The sequence below is a fragment of the Triturus cristatus genome, chromosome 5_2 (assembly GCF_964204655.1).
Source record: "Triturus cristatus chromosome 5_2, aTriCri1.1, whole genome shotgun sequence".
In the NCBI taxonomy this organism is placed as follows: domain Eukaryota; kingdom Metazoa; phylum Chordata; class Amphibia; order Caudata; family Salamandridae; genus Triturus; species Triturus cristatus.
The window spans coordinates 35,657,397-35,683,589 of NC_140588.1; the positions used below are offsets into that span (position 1 = coordinate 35,657,397).

Genomic DNA, 26,193 nt, shown 5'->3' on the forward strand with positions numbered 1-26,193 from the left:
TGCTTAGGATAGCTTTAACTTCCTCTTTGAGTAGTTTGATGGTCTGTGGGTGCAAGGTGGAATGTTTGGAGGTGTTGAAGTGAGCTTCAGACAATAACCATGTTGGATAATATCGAACACCCATTGGTTGGATGTAATATTTATCCATACTTGAAGAAACTTGCTGTTGTCTTCATCCGACAGGTGTGTGATCGAAGGGAATGGTGGATGGCGAAAAGAGCCCAGTTGTGATTGTGTTTGCAACGCTCCAATCGCTTTCGCCATCTCGTTATCTTTTTTAAAAAAAAATTCATAAGGAGGGTATCCACCTGTGGCCCAAAAAGGAGTTCTCCGTCAAAGAAACGGGCTGATAAATTTGGTTGAACGTCTGGCTTGAAGCCATATACTCCGAGCCATGCATGCCTTCTTAAAATAATGCTTGAATTAATACCCTTAGCTGCTGTGTCTGCCGTGTCCAGGGCACATCGTAAATTGGTATTAGATAGAAGCTTCCCCTCTGATGCAATTTGGCCAACTCTCTTTTTATGTTCTTCTGGGGGGTACTGTAGGATCTCCTCCATGCTGTCCAAGTGTGGCCTACGAATAAGTGATGAGACCAATAGAGTTGGCAACTCTCCAATGGTTGGCGGAGTGCGCCGCCACTCTCTCATCTGCTGCATCTATCAGTTTGCTCTCTGTCTGGTGTGGGTGCTTCACCAGTTGTTTAAGAATTTTCCCATTTACAAGCAGATGATGGTGGATAGATGATGGTGGATAGATGATGGTGGATAGATGATGGTGGATAGATGATGGTGGATAGATGATGGTGGATAGATGATGGTGGATAGATGATGGTGGATAGATGATGGTGGATAGATGATGGTGGATAGATGATGGTGGATAGATGATGGTGGATAGATGATGGTGGATAGATGATGGTGGATAGATGATGGTGGATAGATGATGGTGGATAGATGATGGTGGATAGATGATGGTGGATAGATGATAGTGGATGGTGGGTATTTTTTATTTTATATCTGATGGGGCCTTGCAGGACTTTTGTGGACCTCTGCAACCGTACATTCTGCCATTACTATACCCGGCTCTTAAAAGTCTACTGCATTCGCCACTGCAGTCATCCCAACTTCAAATCTTTAGGCATTCTATGCAGAGGAAGAAGATGCCTATGTTCTGTGCTTTTTCCTCACACAGCCAATAAATATGCAGCTGTGAGCAATATCAACAATGCTGGTGCAGAAAACTTTGAAGGAGTTCTTTAAGCCACACAACAAGGAGGCTGCAAACCTTCCTTGCTCAGCTGGCCAAGCACTAAGCTCCAGGGCTGGCTGTTCTTTAATGCCACTTATGTCCTTTGCTGAAAGCTCTGTGGTTCCATCAGGAATTTTTCTGATTGTCATGTTCAAAGAATGCTCAGAATCTATTGATGGTGATGATAAAAGCAAAAGCATAATCAAAACGTTCTCATTGCATGAGATCACTGATACGTCTATCACTGAGAGGCCCTTGGAAGCTCTGAAGAACCAAGAAGGTATGGCAGGAAAAATGACCAACCTGGAGGGCCTGGTGGCCCTGGATTCTTCTTTCACTGTCATATCCAGCCAGTGCTCAATGAAGTGTCAGGATCGGAGGCTCAGATTTCACTTTACTTCCATTTAACAAGTAATAACATTCTAGCGAAGGACAATTTACATAAGTAGAAGAGTCCCAAGTCCACCTATCACATATACAGTTCTTCAAATAAGAACATTCCCAAGGAACATCACTTCCTCTTTCTACACTGATCAGCAGCCAGATAAGTGCTCTTCCTTGTGAATATTCTTATGGCAAATGTAGGTTTATCTGAGGGTTATATTGTGAAGAGTATTGTGCTATGCTACAATACTTTGAGTGCTTGACTTTCCTTTATCGCTTGCTAATTTTATCACATGCTTACATTTTAAAATCCAAGATATTATACTCACCCCTTCCTCCGAAGGAACGTACATTTTTCATCGCCTTTAGTTTTTAACATGAAAAGAAAAACATCTTATTAGATTGAGCGATATCTAATACACAAAATTTGTTTTGTACAGCACACAATACAAAGACACACTAAAAGGTACAATTTTATCTCATAGCACACAGTAAGCGTTAACTATAACACTAAACAAAGTGTCTATTTAATCCAGTCATACTGAAAAACTACCATAAGTGATTAGGAGTTTTGCATAATGCAACTACACATATGCATCTGTCATGTATCACATTTTGCTTTAGAATTCAATATTTTGATATCACTAACAAGAACATTACAATACTAGTTTATAGGCATAAATTTCAGGTAAGGCGCAACATCGCAATGCCTTCTGCTACATCCAGTAGACCATATGCTTAGCAAATAGCTAAATACTGATCCTAGATCATCCACAAAAAGAAATCTGGAAAGGGAAACTAAATCACTGAGTAAGGTAAGAATTGAGCGAAGAAGGCTTTCTTCGGGAACCAGACACAGCAGATGTGCGCAATGACTTCTGCCCCTCATTTCTCCAGCACTATACCTGGATCAAAGTCACTCTCATTGACCCAGAGTAAGAAGACAACTACACCGCCCTCCTCCCCCGGGTTATAGTGAGCGAGTGAAAAGGTCACTTTGGGCTCTGACGAATTCATGGTCTTGCCAATCCTTTCTGGATGCTGGAACAATGAAAACAAAGTTAGTTTCCATTTAGAACAGGGCAACTAGAAAGGTTTTATTTAGTGTGCAATTCACTGGTAAAAAGTAATATAAAAATAGAACACTAATTACATGACAATACTGAGCTTCCTCATTTTCTGCTTTTTAAAAAAGTAAGCCTTTTCTCTAACGTCTCTTTTCCTTTCTTTCTAGCTGCTCTCTCCCTTTTTCCGGTCCATTCCTCCTTTCTCTCTCTCCTCGTTCCTGGCAAGCTAATCTACAACACTTTTTCCCCATCGCCTTGGCCTTTTCTTCTCCCTTAGTCCTAGCTGAGGAATGAGGTGTGGTCAGCGATAATCTCACGAAAATCCAGTAAGAACACCTGTGACATACTAGGGGTATTCCTAAGAGAAGACTGCACTAAGGGGTTATGACAGCTTGACAATTGGAGTGTTTGCTTCCTGTGTCCTCTCCATGCACATGCTTCAGAGTCCTTTACATCTTTCTCCCCATTAACCAACTGGCTCCTAATCTCTACAAGCATTTATCTATTCTTGCTTTTAACAGCCCCAGCCCCCCTTATCCTAACACAATTCATTTAACTGGTTGTGAGAAAGTGCCCACTTTCTTGCATTGTATTCCCTCACTTTATGCTGAATTGATGATGTTCTTTGACTGAGCGTGCCCTGGGCTCCTGCTAATCAGGTACCCAGGGGACACTTCCTTCCCTAAAAACTGCATTGAAGCCTAACCCCAACTGGCATCTGTGGCCACATGTCAGCCCCTGGTAAATGGTACCACAGGTGCCCAGGGCACTGTGACCAGAGAAGGCCTCTAAGGGCTGCAGCACTTATTGTGCCACCCTCAGAGGCCCTGTACCCTGACACACACACACACACACACACACACACACACACACACACACACACACACTGCCTTTGCAGACTGAGTGCCTTGGTGCAGAACAAAGTGAAGAGTCGACATGGCACACATCCCTGTGTGCCATGCCCACAAACCACTGCCCTGGCATACATCAGTCATCCCCCCAGCTGGGTGCCCTATGCCAGTGGTGAGGGTACAGGTGCATGAGCCCTGTACCCCTACAGTGCCCAGGCCATTCCTGGGTACTGTAAGTGCAGTGCTGCCATTAAGAGTATATGGTGCTGGGAGTTTGTCATTATGAACTCCACAACACCATGATGGTTACACTGAAGACTGGGAAGTTAGGTATCAAACTTCTCAGCACATTAAACCCACACGGATGCCAGTGTGGGATTTAATGTAAAATGCACAACAGAGGGCATCTTAGAGATGCCCCCTGAAACTCAACCAACTCCTAGTGACCTGACTGAGTGGCTGCTTAGGTTCCCACCACCAGACATGTTTCTGGACCCCTGGGTCGAGAACTTGCTGCTCTAAAACAATGCTGGGCCTAAAACAATGCACATCCTGGGCCGAGGTGCCAAGCCTCCTCTCTCAGGATGGGCAGGGTTCACGAAGAAGCCGCCTTGTGAGCCTCTCCAGATCATTTGCAGCTTTCAGCAACTGGTCCCCACTGGTTCTACCCCCCACTTTGGGCGGGAGAACCGGCGGGAAAAACAAGTGAGGAAAAGGGGGGAGCCCACCTCTGCCAACTCCACCCCTCAGGTGGGGCGGGGGGAATGGGGTGGCGCGAGGTGAAGCACAACCTCGCGTCCCCGCCATCTTGAGGATGGGGGACCTAGCCAACCAGGGACAGGCTGCTGCCCCCCTCCCACTGGAGCGTGGCACGATAGGGGGTGTACCCACCCCAGGGAAGGGACCCATTGGTCCCTGCCCTTTACCTACCTGTAACACCCCTAAATCTAGTATTTAGGTGGCACCCTGAACCTTGTTTCCTCACATCCAGACAAGAAAGAAGGACTGAAGAGCCGTGCAGAGCTAACAAGAGGACGACGCCCACTGACTTGGCCCCAGCCCTACCGGCCTGTCTCCCCCTCGAACCTGCTCCTGCAAAATCCCAGTGTGTCCTGCAGCCAGCAAGCTCAAAAACCCCGTAGGACCTGCCTGCCTTCACTTCCAAAGACTGCTTCTCCCGTGAACACCGGATTTGTTCAAGCTGCAACCTCTGGCAGAAGCCAGAGACCGCAAATCCAGCCCACTCTGCACCCACCGAACCCAGCCCGAGCGGAAAAATACCACGAGGTGGTCACCCCAGCGATCTTGACTAGAGATCCGGTGACCCCCGACCTGCCTCAAGCCTCCAGCTGACGCCTGCAGCCTAAATCCAGAAGGCCACCCTGACCGCAACCCGGAGCTGGTAAGAAGATCCGACCCCAAAAGGCACCCCTGCACCCGACGCCCCACGGCATTGTGTGCCCAAACCGACTGTGCCTAACCAACCCTTAACTTCTCAACTTACCTCTCCAAGTGGGGGTTGTATTCAGAAGTCCTTTGTCTCTCTGCCTGCAGTACTTTTGCAAAATGAAGGTTCTCCATAGAAAACAAGGCACCCGACGTCAAAACAGCACTCTGCACCCAGCCGCCCCAGTGCCGCTGAGGGTGCATCTTTTGTGGTACTTTGTTTCCCCATTTGCCCTGACCTTAACCCTAGGAGCTTTGCTCCCACAACCCAGTGGCCTGCTTGCCAGCAGCAACCAACCGGAGGCCCCTTATCCCCTATTGGATAACATTGGGCCTCAACACTCTGCACCCGGCCGCCCTAGTGCCACTGAGGGTGCAACAACAGTGCATCACTGACCCTGAGGGACCCTTGAATCCAACCCCAGAACCTTAACTCCCATAGTCGATTACTTACCTGTGAACCGTTAACCTGTTTGCCTCCCATAGGAGAACATAGAAACTTTTTGGGAGAATAAGTGTCAAAGTGTGGAGTTTTGAAACCTAAAAATATTCTTTAAAAATCGCACAAATAACCAAAACGTGTTTACTCACCTGTTTGCTGGAAATGTCCCAGTGCTGAATCTAGGTATCAAGCACTGAGTTAGAAAAGTAACGTGAAAAGTAACTTACCTGCAATTTACTAGAAAAGCCTATTCATTTCAATGTACTGCTCCAAAAAGTTTCTAAGTGTGGAGTTTTGAAGTCTGAAAATATTCTTTACAATTCGTAATAATAACCAAAACTTAATTTCTTACCCGTTTCCAGGAAATGTCGCAGTGCTGAATCTAGGTATCCAGCACTGAGTTGGAAAAGCAAAATAAAATGTAACTTACCTATAATTTACTGAAAAAGCCTATTCATTTCAATGTACTGCATTTGCTAAGTGTTGCATACTACTGCTCCCCTGTAAATCAAACAAAGAACAATTTCTATTGCCTTTTCAAACTGTTCTACATCCAGTAACTTATTACTGAAAAGTATTTAATGCTTACCTGTGCCAGACTTGCTTGGTTCTAAAAAATAAACAGTATTTTTCATACAAAAACAATTGGTCTAGAGTTCAGTTCTTGAGTCTGTGAATTCATTTGCTGACTGTGTGTGTACATCAAATGCTTAACACTCCTCTGATACTGCCTTACTGGTCGACCAAGCTACCACTATTACAGAGCAAGGTTCTATCTAACTTTAACCTCTGCTTACCTCTGGGGTCACTTGGACTCTATACACACTATCTCATTTTGGTGTAGTATATATAGAGCCAGTTTCTTACACTGGTCCAAGGACATTGTCGAGGTGTGTTGCTTTTCACTTTATGTCCGTCTTCTTTTTGTGTAGGTAGCTGCTTAAACAACTAGAATTTAGTGCCCCTACACTTGTCACTAGCTATCAGAACCGTTTTGGAATGGATTTGGGCTTTTTTACCTCAGATACCTTAGAGTCCGACTGTAGCAAAGTGCCCCTTTTTGCATGGTTATCCCCCACTTTTTGACACATGATGCACTTTGACTTGGTGTGCCCTGGGTCCCTGCCAATCAAGTTTTCAGGGCCTGTGTCCTTTCCCAAAGCTGTACCTTTGTACCCACAATTAGCACATCTCTGGACACAGGTAAGCCCCTTGTAAAAGGTACCAAGGGCACTGTGAACAGGGAACACCTCTAAGGGCTGCATGTTTTGGTGCAGAGAAAAGTGAAGTCGACATGGCACACATTCCGGTGTGCCATGCCAGCAATCCACTGCCTATGGCCTAGGTAAGCCACCCCTCTAGCAGAGTACACTAGACCACAGGTGAAGGTACATTTGCATGAGAACTGTACCCCTACAGTGTCTAAGTCCACTCTTAGACATTGTAAGTGCAGTAAAGCCATGAAGAGTATATGGTTTTGGGAGTTGGTCAGTGCGAACTCCATAATGGCTTTACTGAACACTGGGACTTTTGGTAGTAAACTTCTCAGCATATTAACCCCACACGGATGCCAGTGTGATATTTAATGTAAAATGCACACAGAGGGCATCTTAGAGACTCCCCCTGAAAAACAACCAGCCCTTTTATGGTTCCTCAATGGCTGCCCGACATTGGTCACCGCCAGAAAGGTTTCTGGACCCCTGGGTAGAGAGCCTCCGCTCTCTGGGTCCAGAAATAAAGCCTATACTGAGCGGAGGTATCATGCCTCCTCTCCCAGGATGGGCTGGATACAGGAAGGGGAAGCTTTCCCTGCCTTTTGCTGCCCCCAGCATCTGGCTCCCACCGGTTCAGGCCCCCACTTAGGGCAGGAGAATTTGTGGGAAAACAAAAGCTAGGAGAGATGTGCTCACCTTTGCCAACCTCATCCTTCATGTGAGGAAGGCGAGGTAAAGCACACATCTCAGTTCTCTCCATCTTGAAAATGCGGGGACCCAGCCAATTAGAATGAGACTCATGCTCCCCGCCCACTGGAGGGTGGCATAATAGGGGTGGGGGGGGGCTGAGTACTCATCACAAGGAAGGGACCCATTGGTCTTGACCTGCAAACCCCTTAGTAGTTAGCGGCGACCCTGAACCTTGCCTCTTCCGATTCGAGGAAGAAATAAGATGGACCAAAGAGCTGTGCTGACCTATGAAGAAGGGGACACAAACTGCTTTGGCCTCAGCCCTACTGACCTGTCCCAACTCCGACCTGCCTACAGTGGAAACCCTGGTGTGTCCAGCAGCCGCCCGGAGAACCTGCCCCGCACCCATCTCAAAGACTGTCTCCCATGAGCACTTGACTTGCTCAACCAAGACTCACCCACAAAATCCGGATCCAGACGGCTCTGTGATTTTGCACCACTCTGCCCCAAACACCCACCGACCGAGTTCAAGTGGCCCAACACCACAAGGACTCACCCCAGCGATGTCGACTTGAGATCTGGTGATCCCTGACCTCCCTCAAGCTGTATGGATTGTTGGCCCCTGCAGTGCTGATCTCTACCCCAGGAGCTTTGGTTCCACAGCCAAGTGGCCTGCTCGCAAGCAGTCCCTGACCAAAGCCCCCCCCCCTTAGCCCCATTGGCTAACTTTGGGCCCCTGTTGCCCCAGTGCTACTGGTGGTGCAATTTGAGTGCCTATCTGAACCTTGGATCTAACCATCAAAAGCTATTCTTGCAGGTCATTTACTTACCGGCAAACTGATAACCTTTTCCCCAAAGGAACCCTTGTTGTAGTATTTTGCTCCCAAAAAAATTCTGTCGAGCTGAACTTTTGGATGAAAGAAAACGTAACGTTCTTGCAAACCTGAAAAAGTCTCTTACCTTGTACTGTAGGTTCCACGGTGTGATATCTAGGCATATCACCAGAGTAGTCGATGTAATCCAAAAGTAACAGAAGTAATCAACAGTAATTACGGTGGAATTTAAACTAGCTTTAAAGAACATACATATCTGTAACAATTTCAAATCCATTCCCAATTGCATTACACTGTAAAGTTTACAATTGCAAGACCATTTACCTAGCTGTACCAAGTCCTGCTTGGTTCTAGAAAGTGTATGTGGGTCTGAGTGTCTGTGTTGAGATCTTGAGTGAGTGAATACAATCAATGCTTAACACACCCTTCTGATAGGCCTAACTGCTCGCCCACAGTACCACAAAGAGAGCGGTTAGTACTTATCTAATTTTGCCTCTGCTATACCTCTGGGAACTCCCTGGAGTCTGTGCACACTACAGGCTACTTTGGTATAGTATATACAGAGCCAGCTCCCTACACTTAATCTCTACCACTAATCTGCCCAATGTGAGCAGTCTTTCTTTCGCACAAGTTCCTTGTAACAGCCATGGTCAAGAACCCAGCAGTCACCTTGAGGGGTTCCCATCGAGTGACTAAGGTAGGCTCTCTCTTCTCAATTGTAGTATTGTTCTATGTCCCTGACTATTTCAGACTAGTCAACTGGGTTTCGGATAATTTTAACATTTAACCTCAATGTCTCTCTCCAGTTACACCTTTTGACCCTGTCCAATTGTCAACTAAATATGCGCATGGTACGATACGGATCTATATCTGCAATGTCCACTTCATCTTGGTTATATAACACCCCTTGCATCATGAAGACGTAATCACGAAGGGAATAAACGGTGTCTGTATGGGACTAGAAGATGTAATCTTTACCTTAAGGGAGGATTCATCTTCAAGGACCAAATTCCGCTGGACATTTACTCTAAAGCTGCCCTGTCAATCATGCTCCTATCCAAGTCCAGGTCCCACACAACAATCATATTGCCCTCCCCCAGATTCCTTCAGAATACCCTTAAAAAATAAGTCATGCCTTGCATTGTGGGCATACACATTTATCAACGATGCGGTTTGGTCAAGTAGCTCAAACTGTACACCTACTCTCCAAGTCTCTCTTCACCATGGCCACCTAGATGGCGCTTACATTGGATGGCATTAGGTAGGCTCTATATTTCATACTGACTTGATCCTTGTGTAGTGGGAGTGTCTACTGAAGGCAGATAACGTCTGGGTCAAGAGCTCCCATGTACTTCCAGGAAAACGTGCCTTGTATTGGGGAGTTTTATTAATGGAAATGAGCATGCATGTGTCTGTTCATGTTGACCCTTGTACCCCTGACCAAATACTAGATCTGGTTGCTGTACATTTCCACCATCATTCTTAATAGTGGGCTTCTACAGTCACCAACCAAAAACTTGGCCAACAGGGTAGCATTCAAAAACAGACTCAGTTTCTCCGCTAACCAACTGGGATCCAGAGACAGCCTCCTACATCCCAATGCTGTAAATGGTGGTTGTCCATCCCTAATCTTAGTCTTATTTTTTTATTTGTCCCTTGATATCCCTGTGAGGTACACTGCCCGATCCAATCTGAACTACCCCTGTTGGAAATGTGCTCTTTCTGCAGCCTTGCCCGGCCTTTTTTGCTGAACCCAATGGACTCGTTAGCCCTGCTTGCCACTATGAATCTCTAGTCCTCCTTGAAGTTCGAGGGGGGGGGGGGGGAGATATTAAGAAGTGCACTCATATGGTGGATTGGGACTTAAAAAGTTTCTTGGCACTATTTCTACATAAAACGCTTTAAAAAATCATTGCTCTGGTTTCCCTTATTGGATCTTTGTCCTTTTAGAGTCATTTAGTTTATTACATTTTACTCTATTATTCCAATTCATTTTGGGACTGTTATTTTGTATTTCGACTTTGTTACTGTTTTAGTAATTCATAAATACTTTACACATTGCCTCCAAGTTAATCCGGTCTGCTCTGTGCCATACCTCCCAGGGGGTTGAACTCAGGTTAACTTACTGACTTAAGGGTTCACCCTGACAAGGATTGTGATCATCATTTGTGGTGTATACCTACCCCCCTACAACTAATAAACCAAGATCTTACAACCACCACCCAGGTCTTGCTACAGGCCATGCTACGTGTGCTGAAACTAGTTCACCCACCTTCGCATCTATCAACCACAGTCTACCAATACCAGCTATCCTGTGTGGGCGTTCCCTGGGTTGTTCGGACCACCTCAGGCAATCATGCTGCTCCTATGAGAGTTTCAATGACAGCCAGTCTGTCATTCTAGGTTCACCCCCATGGGTTTCACTTTTTTCTTGGTCAGATAGCTTCATGCCATCTGGCGTCTTTGTGAGTGTGTCTGCATTTCCTCTTTGGTGCACTGATGTTAACTTTGTTTCCTCCAATAATGAACTGATGACAAGCTGAGCCTTCGATTGAAGGTTTAGGTGCAATGGATAGGCCCATGTATAGGATGCACAGGGATCGTAGAAATTCAGTCACCAGATGAAGAGTGCAATCTACGGAGTGGCACAGTTAATGGATTATGGTATAAATACACCTTCTGATTCTCAAAGAGAAGCTGCTTTCCTGCAGCCTGTGTTAATTTCTACTTTTGTTAATAGTGGGGGACCCTTGTCAAGAGGTCCAAAGGACAACATGGCTGGGTCGAAGAAGCCCCACCCATCTCCAGTTCTGAACCCTCACCTGGCAGAAGGGAGGAGCAAAGGAGCCAGCAGATTTAGCCCTCAATGTCATTCCCTTCACGGTCTTACAGCATGGCCTTGATCTTCATATTTCTGCAGCAAGATCTGTTCTGTAAGTACTCCAGGCGCACCTGTAGTAGTATGTTCTGTTCCTTTCAATTACTGTGCTTTGGCCAGTGCATCTCTGTTCTCTTTCAGTGAGAACACCCATTCCCCAAGATTGCTCACCTTCCTCTTAATATCTTGCAAGTCATTCACCAAGTCTTTCCTGAGGCTCCAAAACAGTAGTGATATGAACTTTCTGGTCATGGGAGCTTCATTGTCCTACTTCTTCAGTAAGTTAGGTTCTAGTCCCATTGAGGAGCCTGAACGGGTTTGAAGAGTCTCAATTTTCTTTGTGCCAGCCTGAGAGAGCATTTATTTCATACAGTTGTCTCATTTGCCCCTTATCACAGCCATAGGCCTCCCTTTTCTGGCAGTCTATTTCCCCCACTTGTGCAATGAGATGTGATGCACCCCCTGCGGAAAGTCCAGGATATTTATATACTTGCGTTGTCTCAACATGGAGGCACGCATAAGTGTACAAAGCAAGCACAAATTTAGGACTCATGTCTCAATTTTGCAGACAAGTTGAAAGTTACCTTCATATGTTTTGCTCCACGAATATGCGCTTGATAGCTTATTTCGCTAAGACAGGTCACTCTGCACACCTAAACAAAAAAGTTTAAAAACATTAAAGTCCGAGTAATTACAAGAACAGGAAACTGTACTGTTCTTGCCCTAAATGAAATGTCATCCATATCATAGGTGTCCTACTATGTGAGGGTTTCTCCCCGCGACTGAACAATGAATCTATTGTGCATTGACTTATTTCTCCAAGCACAGTTACGTGCTAGCAACAGAACCACATGTTTTAACCACAAACACAACTGAATACAGATCAAAGCAATGGTGTCAAAAGCATCTGAAATCACATCAATGTAGCTCTTTACAGCAAAATAGATATTCTATAGTTGGTTTAGAATGCTTGTGGATGAAACTGAACATTTCCTCTACAACGTTCCATCTCTTGGCTGACCCTCATTTTATTTGGCAGCTTCTGGACTATTTATCAATCATGGAAAATAAGCCATTTCTATCTCAAGAAAAATGAAGAACCAATCCAAAGAGCGGTCACACCACTTGCACTACCAGTTTATTCATGGAGGACAACAGGACGTTCCTCAAACTTTTACTGTATGTACCAACTACATGCAAGGTCCTACATGTAAGAGCATCGGAGGCACATACCCACTACATATAGTGAGACTAATCTTGAAAGTGACGTATTGTACCCAAATAGAAGTAAATTAAAAATGCTGTCCTCCTAACAGACAAAATGCTAGTCAACTGAGCTCCTACTCATTCTTAAGAAACTGCAGCATACATCAAAATATCACACTTAAGACAAAAAGCAAATTTATGTAACCTGCCTGTGCTATGTTGCCCGATTATGAAACAGCATCATAGATAATCAGTGCAATGTGCTGCTACATTTTCAAATCTAGTCTAGTAAGCAGCCAGTCCCTTAAACCACTGATAGATGCTGTGGGAATATGTGTTCAGCTGGCAAGTTTTAAAGAAACATAATCCAGGATCTCCATAAATAACAGCATTTCTTGTGCCAGATATTTTGCGGTTATTCATTAAAATGTACAGAACAGCAAATAAGCATAAACTCATTTAAGAACAGTCATGGATGCTACCTTGCTGCATTCCTACCTTCCTCTTACCGATTTGAACCGAAATACAACTTTAATGCTCTCACCGTACAACGAAATTCTTTCTTAGGATGAGGCTTGGCGCCATCCTGACTTTTTGAGCTTGAGCTCATTGTGCTCTGGTGGTTAAAACCCTAGAGAGAGAAAAAATGCAACATCATTTTATTTTCATGCACATTATATACTTGATCATATAAAATGTAAGAACCATGACATTTTTGCCATGTATAAATTCTTGCTTACTTTGGAAGGTGAGTTTGTTGTTGAGGAGGAGTTGCCTTTTGGTGGAAAGTACAGAGTTCTAAACATTTTTGGCAATGCACACTTAAGCCTTAAGTTTGTCACATCAGTAAAATTCATGCCTTGGTTCTTTTACTCCCCACAATTGTGGTATGTTCAGGAGGTGTCTGGAAACAAAGTTAAATCATCCTCGCCTTCTTCTAAAACAGGCTCAAAGGAAGTAACCTTTATTATTTAGGTGGTGGTCAATTTAGGTCTTTTTGGTTTCTACATGTTTGCAGTCTGAGGAAACCAGCACTGGCAAAGTCAATAGGTTTCGCCTTTAAGACTGGCTGAAGAATTCTGATTAAGTACAGCAAAAGCTGAAAAGGGTGCTGTAAGGTGGCTGCATTATTTTGTATGCAAAAGCATGTGTGAGACGGTATGCATGCATGTGAAATTACATATATATGCCTCCAAACTTACATAAGTGCCTTTTTTTTAATTTACCAACCCGAACTGGACCTGTACATTTTTTTAAAGTACTGCACAAGTGCTTTTGTTGATAAGTACAATAGGACTTCTGTGCGGGCTTGCGATGGAGGAATGGGTGGGGCAGGAAGGAACCGGGTGTAGGAGGAAGAACGCAACACAGCACTGGGAACACATGTGAGAGCACAGCACTGGGAACACATGTGAGAACAATCTGGAGCACTGAAAGAGGGGTACCCACATTCCAGTATCATGGAGTATCAGTGGATCACTAACACTATATTTCCCAGAATGCATTATGATGCTAAATAACAATCCAGGTCTAGAGTACTGTGTCATTGGTGACATGGCCTACTGTGGTAACCTTACTTACAGGCCATGCTATGACCTCACACCACTGAAAAGCCTCAGTTAATGTTCTGTAACAGCCGGACCTCTCAACACTTTACACAGTTTGATGCACAAGAGGCATTTTGAACTACAAAACTGTGTGGGAGCATTTAGAAATTGTTATACGTGTCATTCCAACTCCTAACAGGACTTAATTTGAAGCAAAGATGTGGCAAGCATTGGGTGAATTTACCCATCAGCAAGCCACGTCAATGAAAGACCAGTGCAGATGGAGTACGAGTTAACAGCAATAAAGGGAGTTATAACACCTGATGCAAAAGGTGCATTGGATGAAAAGAGGAAACATTCTTTAAAAAGAACACATTTTCTTTGAAAAGAACCCTTACTCACCAACCTGGTTGGTGACATGCTTCATCATAGGGTCCCCACCCGGGTGGTCGAATGCTGCTCGGGTGTGCTACAACGCCCCATTACAGCGGAGCTGGTTTTTAGATGGTGAAAAACTTAAAATTGCCTTTATTAATCCCTACATTTTATATAATGGTGTAATAAGGCAAATTTAAAACCAAGGAGGACCTTGCTTTTTAGCATGAGCAAATATGCAAGTTTAAATTTGCTCATGCGAAAATCTGTTGATCGTTGACAAGTTTATTTTCCCTCCAACCATTTGTTCCCCACTCCTGGAAGAAGTTTTACTTCTGCCATTGTTAGGAGTAAATTTCCAACTTTCTCAACATGGGAAAAGATTAAAGAGCGGGCGAAAACCTCTAAACATGCAATTTAGTAGGTTTGCACAGACTCAAAGGGGTATTCCAACCCCGGAACTATTGCTTAACGCAACCGCCAGCCCCAGTTTATAGCTCTACGGAAAGGTGACAAAATAAAGAAATTGCTAGAATTCAAACTCTACTATAGTATGAGCCCTGGCATAAGCAAAAGGTTAAATATTATTTCAGATTGTATAGTCCAGGGAGAATTTTAAAGTTTTCTGGCACCCAAAAATGTATGAACACAGCAAACACAACGAGATAATGGACGGAGCGCTGACATTTTTCAGTCACTCACCCCCAGTCACAGATCGGGGTTGAATCCATCATCATTCTTTAGCTCACTTTGCCACCTCAGTTCAGACCCAGCATGAAAATTGGAGGTCAAAAGGTACAGTCAAACTAACTGTGGGGGTAGAAGTTTTGTGAACACCCGGCCAAGGAATGCAAGGTACTAAACCCCCCCCCCCCAACCAGGACTATTCCGAACTTGTCTTGGTTTAGGAAAGAAAAACGTGGCTTTTCACCAAGTACGTTTCTCTTAGGGCTCATGCTTTTCTGCCAAAGTGCTAGCTAGCGCCTTGACCTCTTAGTGTAATTATGTGTGCGCTCAATTCATTTCTGTAACATTAACATCAGCTTTTATATAATGATATTGCTGCCATAAATTGTCGCTGCACTGCGTGGCACCAAAGGGATGAGTGGACCTGTCCCATGGACAAGTAGATATTTTATAAAATTCCACACCCCTGAGCCAAAGGCACACAGAATGGTAAAGTAAGAAAATGCCTACTTTCTAAAAGTGGTATTTTCAAACACAGAGTTTTAAAATCATCTTTACCAAAAGGTGTGTTAATAAATTATGAGTTCAGAGAGCCTAAACTCCATTTTCCTATCTCGTCCCTATTGTAAAAATGTTACAGTGCAACCCCAATGACAAGCCTATGGAACAGATAGCCTTTCAATAGTGAAAAACGAATTCACAGTATTACACTATCCGGACATGTCACACACACCAGGACATGTCACACACACCAGTACATGTCCTACCTTTCACATACACTCCAGCCTGCCCATGGGGGGGTACTTCGGGCCTACTTAGGGGTGCCTTACATGAAAGGGAAGGTTTAGGCCTGGCAAGTGGGTGCACTTGCCAGGAAAATACAACAGTTTACAACTGCACGCACAGACACTACAGTGGTAGGTCTGAGACACATTTACAGGGCTAATCATGTGGGTGGCACAACCAGTGCTGAAAGCCCACTGGTAGCATTTGATGTACAGGCCCTGGCACACACCGTGCACTTTACTAGGGACTTACCATTAAATCAAAATATGCCAATGATGGGGGGCGTGGCCAAGATGGCGATGGAGTGAGACGTGGGTTTCCATCTCTCCGCCCCAACCAAGCAAGACCTTCCCCGCCGCCCTAACTGTAGACCTCTCTCCGAGTGTGAAACACGTGGGAGGGCACTTGGGTCGACCAGGACACCCCTGGGGGAAGAGTTTGAGCGGATAGCTCTCGCAGTGCCTGCGAAGGAAACGAGTGGCCTGGGCCCTGGTTTCGCAGCTGCAGGACCTCAACTGGCAGTGCCACGGCAGGCCAACGGACGGCAGCGAGGGATGAGACTCTCCCTCTGTAGGCCGGGAGCGGCTGGACTGAATAGAGTGATTGCAACCGCAGCTCCCGATCGGCACAAGGACAGCGGATTGGCTTCCTCGGTCGGGTCATCGGGCGACCTGGCCCGGGCCAGAGAGAAGCAGTGAGAGTCAGAAAGGAGAAAGGCCTGGCAGTGAGAAGGCCCAGAGCAGATAACGAGGTGTCAGGTGCCTGAAAGCGGCTAGGAGAAGAGGAGTGCCTGCGTAGATCGGAGTGTGTGACTGGCCGAATGGAACATGGGGTCCAGAGAGGAAGGACGAACGCTGAGGAGAGGTCCTTGGTGCATTTCTATACATTATCCCGAGGACAAGTTGGACCTGTAGATACAAAATAGAGTATATGTATCCAGGCTAATCTTGCTAGAATTATTCCCAGGGAATTGTGGAGTTAAAAGACAAAGCACACTGTCTATCATTGTTCGTCCTCCCTATTCTTTAGGGTTCTCTGTGGTAAAAGTGTCATAAGATGTTATGTTATGTCCTGATTTGATGAATTTTATTGTTTTTAATTATGCTGAAATGATGCAATGTGTTTTATTATATGTGTTTTTATAATATTTGTGTTTTAATATTCACATGTATTAAAGAAATAAAATTGACTTGTTTGCACTGCATGTTATAGTAGTATCATTGTTTGAGTGTTTCAGGGATTTTGAGTGAGATCTTGGAGTTGATCTATGTGTTTTATATGAATTAAGAATTCCACTATTGATAGGGGGTTCTTGTGGATTGAGTGAATCAAGGGATAATCTGTGGACCTGTGACTAGATGAAGTCACTCGCAAGCCAGCGTGGACGATAGGGTGCGACCGAGATCTGCAAGAATAGCAGCGCCGACACAGCCCGAGGGGCGGGCAGTCTCTCAAGGCCACGGCGTCTGGTGGCAGAGAGGCCTCCTCCTTCACTGGAAACACAACGGTAACAGGAGGTAACGAGGGGCACTGAGACGACACATCGCCGGGCTGGCGGCGGCTTGGGCCCGCGGCGGCTTGGAGTGAAGAGGCCCCACCACTTATAAACTGAAATCCATAAGCCTGGGACCGAATGAATCGGCTCGCCTACCTGCATATACAATAAGGCGTCGTAAGGTTTGGCCCGAACCGCAGCAAGGACAACTGCAGCACGAGGGGCCGCTTGAGTCTGCGACATCTGGGAGCAGAGAGGCTTCCCCTCACTGGAAGCACAACGGAAAGAGGAGGTAAGGAGGGACACAAGGCAAATAATAAAAGCAAAGTGAGGCCATAATCAAGAGGAATAGATACTCCCACAAGCCCAAAAATATGCAGGAGAATGCAATAGCTACAGAGGCCTGACAATCCTCAATAGGCCCCACAAAAGGCTGACCGACGCAACGGATTACCGCAATACACTAAGTTCATAATACCAAAGCAACGCTTACAACACTATATTATTGAAAAATGCCTCAAATTACTGCAATGCTACACGACTGGGTGAACATTACGCAGGAACTCTGATCAGCCGAGAAGGCACAGGTCTGAGGAGGGGTGAAGAGAGGAGCACAGAGTGGCAAAGGCTAAAAGGACAAATGGAGACGAAAGATCATTTATCTCCTACAAGGCTAAGCCACCTAGACTGCCACCCAGGGCTAAATAATGGAGGGGCAGCACTGGGCAGGGCACATCTGCTACAAACAGACATTGCGAGTGCTGCTGTGATCCCCCATAGCTCAGACATGGGACTGGCAGAGGGGAAGCAAACCAAACTCCCTTTCACATCTAAAAAGATGCCACGTATGAAACAGGAAGAGACAGAACAAACTGGGATGGACCAACCCAGAGATGTACCACAAAGCCATTAAGATGTGAAAGCCCTCTTGCTCACTATGAAGCAAAGTCTCACCTCCACTGAGACAAAAATGGACACAATGTTGTCACGTATGGACCCCATACCAAGCAAGCTAAAAAAAACAAAAAAAACAGGACACTCGCCTCACAGAAGCGGAACACAGAATATTTGACCTGGAGGACACTTCGGACAGCAGGAAGGAACAGCTCACACAGATGGAACACTTGCTGAAAGTGATAGCAGCCAAAAACGAAGAATTGGAGGCACACTCCAGACGCAACATCATACGAATCTTGAATACCCGAAAGCATGAAGACAGGGCGGATGGAAAGGTTATGTGGAGCGGCTGCTGTAAACTGTCTTTGGAGCAGATGCATTTTTTTAGGTCTCGGCCTGGCGTGAGCAGCGCATGCGCTGCTCTTGCCATGCTGAGGGCTTCTTGGAATCAATACGGATTCCGAAGCTTTCAGAGGCGTACTTGAAGCCCCGTCCATCTTTTCTATACGCTGGTGTCATCATCCATGGTAAACGCTGGCTCACAATTGGAAAGGAGGCTTCTTAGTCCCTCCTTGTTACCGCCCTGTCCACTATTGGCCCCGCCCACCGGTATTGATCTCTCACTTGCGGCGTCACACACTCCATTAGCTGGGACACACTGTTTTTCACACAATGCAGACAGCTTGTTTTCTCAGCAGTCTACTCTTCCGGGGCCTTTATCTCGCTATTGCAGGTTCTTTTCCATCCCTGCATTCTCCCCTCGTCTGTTTCATTCTTTTTCGTTTGTTTTCTGCATTTCTTTCTCTTGTGCTCTAGGAAAAAGAAATAAACTGAAAAAATAAGCCATCGTCCCCAAAAATCAGGGCTGCTGCCATCCACACGCACCATCGCTGCTGACGTCACTAAGAGTCCCTTGACTCCATCCAGCCATTCTGGGCCATCGAGGATTCAGACATGACTTGTGAGGGCTCGGACTCTTCTCGTCTTTCTGCCTCTGGTACAGATTGGCAGTAGTGTTTTTGAATACCTTTTTTTGTGGTTGAAGTCTTAGTACAATATTATATCTGGTTGGTCTGGGAGGCCACTGTTGTGTTGATGCAGAGTCAGCGCTAGGAGAAGCGTCTACATCAGCTCTGCCACCCTTTTAGGGACCAGCTAAACAGCTGACATATTCAACCCAGTGACTCCTTCCCAGCCCTTCGGTCGTCCACTGGCACTGGCCAGTCTGCCCATCTCCCAGTTTCCGTCCGTCCAGCCTCACTCTCTTGCTCTGGGGACGAAAGACTGGTTTCTCTGCTCCTTAAGCCTCCAGACGGTATAGGGGCCTGTGGTTTTCATGGAATTTGTGCAGAGCCCGGTCAAGTGTGTGGTGTTTGGGGGCGGGGGTCAGGAATTGGCCTCCTGTCCTGACGCAGGTCTGGAAATCTGGCGGAGGCCTCTCCGAGGCTTTCCAGGCTCATGGCAGCGGTTGAAGGGGGCTTAAAATGTGCAGAGTCTGCGAGCGGGGGGGGGGGGGGGGGGGGGGGGTTGTCTGGAGGTTTGGGACCATAGTACAGCTCCTGTTCTGCCTCTTGGTCAAACATACAGAGCGGTGCTGGAAGGAGCTTGCATTGCTCACGCCTGTAGCACTCACTAGGCGCTATTGGAGAGAGCTCACACTGCTGACGCCTGTAGCACACACTAGGCGCTATTGGAGAGAGCTCGCACTGCTGACGCCTGTAGCACGCACTAGGCGCTATTGGAGAGCTCACACTACTGGAGATCGCTCACGCTGTTGGAGAAAGTGCATTCTGCTGCCTGTGTAGAACTGACAATACACTATTAGAGGGGGTACACACTGTTGGAGGGAGTGCACACTGCTGGCTCCTGTAGCACTCACTAGGCGCTATTGGAGAGAGCTCACACTGTCGGAGAGCGCCCACACTGCTTGAGAGCGCGCACACTGCTAGCTTGTGTAGCACTGACAGTACACTATTAGAGGGAGCTTACACTGTTGGGGGAGCGCACACTGCTGGTTCCTGAAGCACTCGCAAGTTGAAAATGCAATAGGTCTCGCCTTTGATTAAGTTAAAGCCATTTATTTTTTGGAGATGGCAATCTACTTGACCACGACTCCTTTCTACAGGGGCCCCACCATGTTTATATCTATTACACGCTACGCTCTCCCATTACATTAGGACTCCCTGGGCCCCGCAACATAGAGAACCTCCACAGCATAACTTGGTTCACCTCTTATATTATATGGGGGAACACCTAGTTAGATGGATATATACGGGTATACGTACACGCCGCAATCCCACTTACATCCCTTAGAACAAAACAGTCCAAGGATACTAATACAGAAATCACGGATAAAGCTTGGAAGTGCATCCATGAACACCCTAAAAGAGTATCCCGTAATGGCAAACTAAAATTTATACAGACAATGGTTCTTCATAGGTCATATCTTACCCCACAAAGGATCCACCGCATGTTCCCAGAGGTACACCACTGCTGCCCCCGTTGTAAAGGGGACGAGGCAGACTTCCTTCATATGCTATAGTCCTGCCCCCGCCTCCGGGACTACTGGAGAGGTGTTTGTCAATCCCTAGGCGAGGTCACACACCTGTCTCCGATAGCACCCTGGATTGCCTCATGGGCCTTCGTAAACGTACAAGTCCACAGAAAGTGCAACTGAGATTCTTAGATTTGGCCCTCATACTGGCAATACGAGCCATTACCATGAGGTGGAAATCCCCCAGGTGCCCGACATTATCCAGCTGGCAAGACAACATGATACAATGGGGGAAGGCTGAAGGCACAGCCCTTCGGAGGGAGGAAGAGCAAGGATTACGAAAACACACCGTCTCCATGGAGTTGTCTCTTCTCTCTAGCCATGCGTAGCGTCGTATCCCGGTCTCGGTTATTCAGGAGCCCTACTATTATCGGTCTAGGGAGGGCACCTGGGGAGGGTGGGTGGGTTGTGATGCCCTCTGGCGTGCCCCAAAAGAAGATCCCCTATTTTCATTGTTGAATTTTACTCTAGTTGAGTTAAATTTACAGGTTGGACTAAGAGGGGGGTGGAGACCTACAAAGTGTACTGCAGTTACATATATACACAAATACCGTAATGCTATATAGTCACTTTGTGACTCAAGGATTCCCCCATGTGCCATTATGACACAACCTTTACACCCTCTAAAACTGTGCACCTCTTAACCTGGAATGTTGGAGGACTTGGCGACCCACGCAAGCGCAGACACATACTAGTTTACTTAGACAGACCCAACATTCACATTGTGCTACTGCAGGGGACACTTCAGACCTCACAGCACCCCTGTATTCGCCATGTGCTGGGCGGAGCACCGGGGCTTTGCATCCTACTCTACCTATGCTAGCGGCACGGCAATATTGGTAAAAAAACCACAAAACAAAAAAAACATATCCCCATGGGAGACTCAGGGCTCGAAAAATTCACTCGACCGCTCGCATTTGTGAGTCAGATTAATTCAGGACAAGCTATTTTTAGGTCCTACTCGCCCTTACTGGCGAGTAGGAATACAAACTGACACTTGACCTCTGCCTCTGAAAACAGGGGAAATGTGACAAGATAGCAAGATTTAAAGGCATCTTTATTGCTCACAAAGTAAATGAGCAATAAAAATGCTTTTAAATCTTGTTAACTTGTCACATTTGCTCAGCTTTCAGATTAGAGGTCAAGTGCATTTCAGTTGGTTTGAGGAGATTTTGTAGGTTACTAGACCTGCAGGTCTAGTGCATTTTTTATGATTTTTCAAGCCCTGACATCTAGGTTGATACAGTATTATGTGGGGTAGGCTGTGCTCCAAATCGGGCACTATTGAAAGCGATTATGGCCCCAATACTGATGACCCTACCTTCTTCACCACACTGTGGGGGAAAATACTTGACATTGGATCAACTTATATGTGGGGGGAGATTTGAATAGAACACTAGAGCCCCAGTAAGATCTATCACACCCTCTGCCCCACCACTACACTGCTGCCCAAAGACTTATGCATAAAATACTCAGAGCATGGCGTAATGGACGCTTGGAGACAATTTCATCCTACCGCTAAGGAAGGTACGCACCACTCAACGGTCCAGGCTCAATTACTGGCTAGTCCCCTTAGGGGCACAGGCCCCCCCGGAGGACAGGCCCATGGATTACCACGGTTGAACACCTAGCGAAAACATACTCCGATCACTCACCAGTAAAACTGACACTAACCCCCCAGATACCACTACATCGCACAGGAATTGGAGACTCATGCCGACGACATTATCAGACGCAGCATTTAACATGGAAATAGGCTACACTTTTTCCAACATAATATTAGTACGGTTGCGCACCTGGCTACGGTGTGGGAGGCCTTCAAGGTCACAGTACGAGGCTTCTGCATAGCAACAGGAGCTGGAGTACTGCGTGATATCTGGAATACACTTAGTATGTTAGAGACAAATGAAACGTTTAGAGCAAGAAATCAGCTCTTCCCCAAATGGGGAGAATCAAAGATATCCGAGGTAAATTGACAGAAACTGACTGCAGACCGTGAAGGGTTATTTCGAGGGAAATATTTCACAGCTCGCATATGGCGAGGGAGAAACGGCCTGGAAAGGCATTAGCGGACGAAATTTGCAAGCCCCGATATTCTAATTGCGTACTAGAAATTCATGGCTGATGGTGTGAGTCATGGTGATAATTCTGACCGGATACAAATATTCACAACTTATTACTCCACCCTCTACACTACGCGAAGGCAACAAAAGATTAGCTTAACTCCATATTTGAAGAAGGTTTCCCTCGGATGGCTTGGGAATGCACAAAGAATTTTTGTCCGCACCTCTGGAGGAAGATGCGATCCGCACTGCAATTATGCAGCTGACGTCTGGTCGTGCTCCCGGGCCAGACGGCAAATTTTATAAGACTTACATAGATCAATTAGTCCCTATGTTGAAAGAGGTGTACAAAGAATCCAACAAAACTGGCACTCTCCCACCGTCGATGAGGGAAGCAATTACCTTATTGCTAAAGCCAGGAAAGCTTGCAACCAAATGCGAATAGTACAGGCCGCTATCCCTAATAAATATCTACACAACTTGTAAACTATACTAGATCTTTGCTGCAATAGTATGCATTTTAATAAATCAATGTGGATAGAACTACACAAAATAGATTGAAACAAAGTACACCACCTATTGCACTGGAAGAGAGGCTAATAGAAAGTAGACTGTTTTCTATAGATGCACAGGGGACAGGCGTAGTAGAAGTAGAAGCCATAGTGGGTTTTTTATTCTGCCCCCTATCGGAGGTGGTGGATAACACCTTATAGTACGTCTTCAATGATGGTGTTATTCTAAGTTCAAAAGACAGACCCCTTCTGGCTTTCCTCCTCCCCCTTCCCCTACCGGGGGGTGGGGGGGGGGGGGGTGGTACTCTCTGGAATAACTCTTCCTTTATCCTGCCTAACGGTAGCCTGAACTTGTGTAATGGGGGGGGGGGGGACTGAAGAAGGTTTAGGCAAATCCGAAATAAGGTTAGGAGCCCTATTGCGCAAGGTATAGCGACAAATGGTAGGCTCGAACGTTTGTTTTACAGTCGCACAGTGAGGGGTGCTATAGGGGACGCTGCTCCCACACTTCTCCATGCAGTTCTTATAACCCTCCTGAAAAAACACAGTCCCAACCAAACCCTCAGCCCCACTCGGCGTTGCAAAAGACTCAGAGGGCTCTCAGAATGGCACCTTCAGCGTCAGGTGTATTAACCTTCTGAACTAATACATCTTCGTTGGGCACATCGGGGGGAGAGGTAGGCCAAACAATTAGGGGATCCAATAAGTCCCCAGAAAAAGATTCCGAGACCTTACCTCTTCCCTTGCGAACAAAAACGCCGGTAGCGCTCCTAGATAGATACCGTAGACTGCTTCCAGCCTCTTGAGGACTCTCCAAGCTGTTCCCCCGGCCGACTACTCGCGTCAGCCTGCCACACTTCTTACTCGGGGCGTACTGGAGGGCGCAGGCTCCACAAGAGAAGACCCGGAACTGCAGGCCGGGGATCCGCCGCCTCCACTCCCTTGCCGCACCCATGAATCGGAGCCACGAAGGCTCCAGGACCACTCCTCCCTTATCGTCGCACACCATCAGACCTCAGGAGAGGCGTCGCACAAAGCCATCAATATATCCTTAAGTACACCGGACTAAAGGTAATGCTAATAAAGCGGGGGTACGGCATTCACTTATTTTGGGGAAAAAATCATCTCAAAAGTGCCCGCTGTAGCTCCTGGCGAGATTAGGAGTTACACGCCAGAGGAGCTCGGACGCGGCCATTAGCTTCCGGCCGCCATGTTCCCCCAAACCTCCTTCACCCACCCGCAAAACCTCCTTCACCCCCCCAAACCTCCTTCACTTCCCCCAAACCATGAAAAAGTCTCTGGTACCCTCTCAGTTAAGGAGAAAGTGGATGTTTTTCTTCCTACACCTGGGACCCAGTTAGCTGCATCACCTATTCCTCCCCTGCCTCCGACTAAGATTCCCCCTGGGTCATTGGCAGATAGCTTGTTAAGTCTAAAGGAGGATATCGGGAGAAGATCCTCAACTTCAGAGACTAATCAAGCTGCTATACAGGCCTCTTGTGAGGTATTGGCGCAGAAAATTGAAGATGTCTCGCAGAGAACGGACGTTCTTGAGTTAGAGATTCCTAAGATTAAGGATGCCTTACACTCCTCCTCAGTCATGATGGACACGCTGATACAACAGAACAGGGAACTTAAGGATGATATAGAGCGCTTGGAAAACCACTCAAGAAAAAACGTGAAAATAATAAATGTTCCTGAAGATGTAGAGGGGGATGATATTAAAAACATTGTGATCTCCCTTTTAAAGGTAACCATTCTAAAAGATTTGCCGGAAATGGACTTGGTCTCTGATATCCAAAGGGTTCATCGTGACCCATACAGGAAGAACCCAGATATGCAACGGCCAATGAAAAACTTTAGTTAATTTCCTTACATACATTATCCTTGGCCTTGAAAGCTGGCCAGGTTAAGAGCAATTTCTTTTCCAGTCCATTTTCATTCTCCATCCGGTCCGATGTCTCTCATATTACTTCAACAAAACAATGGGAGGTGGGCAAAAGAATGGTTATTTTAAATTCATTAGGGGGCAAGACTCAGTTGAGGTTTCCTGCATCCCTCCGGACTATGTGGAACAATCATATGTATAATCTGCGCCAAATAGAGGAAGTTGATGTCCTAATAGACAAAATAAGAAGTGGAAGTGGAGTATAACTGAAATAGGGGGGGTAAAGGCATTTTTCTGATCTGAAGAAAGAAAAAAAAATGAAGAAAGGGGAAAAAAAGAAATGTATCCATCTTTCCTCTCCTTTTCTCTTTTTGTTTAGTAAGTGTATAGTTAAGAGCCGCTGGTGTCCTGGCGGGATTGGGCCCCTTCTATATTGTGTTGTCTTGTTATGGTCACGTCCAGGGGTCCTCGTCCAAAGGGCTTATGCTCAGAGGAGAAGGGAGGGTTCCCCAGGGTAGAGAGGGGCTGTTGGGATCACGGGGGGGGGGGGGGGGGGGGGGGGAGCACTGGTGGGGTTGCAGTGGGAAAAAATATAAAAAAATGTCGTCACTCTCAATTGCGTCTTAAGATGTAAGCCATTTCTAGAGTGTTTGATTAAGATCCGGGTAGTTGGAAGGGTCCGTAAATCATAATGAGTACCAAGACTAGATTTGTCTCGTGGAATATCAATGGGCTCCGATGTCCACGTAGACAAAGGTTAGTTAGGAAATTTCTTGAACAATCTTCAGCTCTGGTCTGTCTCTTGCAAGACACTCACCTGAGCTGCTTGGAGTGTAAGGCCGTCTTTGGGAAATATCGATGGGTTGAGCATTATTGTTCCTCTGAGCTGACAATTCATAGTAAGGGGGTGGCGATTTTAATTAGATCAGGTATTGGAGGCACTATTTAAATCAGATCTCGCTATAGTTTCATTTTATGGCCCCAATGTTGATGACCCAGCCTACCTACACAGAGTACCGACAAAATTAATAGAAGTCACTACCCCGATAATAATCGGAGGTGATTTCAATGTTCTTCTCAACCCCCTTCAGGACAGGTCTAAAATTATAGCCAATGTGCTGCTGCCCCCC

At 46.1% G+C, this 26,193-nt stretch overlaps 1 protein-coding gene across 1 annotated transcript in view; it reads right to left on the bottom strand.

Moving 5' to 3' along the window:
- Window positions 1–26,193, bottom strand: part of LOC146822620 (uncharacterized) — a 298,045-nt gene that overhangs the window by 245,129 nt on the left and 26,723 nt on the right. The window contains exons 2-4 of the mRNA XM_085606794.1: window positions 12,804–12,890; window positions 11,638–11,706; window positions 1,962–1,995 (exon numbers count right to left, since the gene is read on the bottom strand). Of these exons, the coding sequence (XP_085462920.1) occupies window positions 1,962–1,995; window positions 11,638–11,706; window positions 12,804–12,869 (169 nt within the window). The 5' untranslated portion in view covers window positions 12,870–12,890. The remainder of the gene's footprint in view (window positions 1–1,961; window positions 1,996–11,637; window positions 11,707–12,803; window positions 12,891–26,193) is intronic.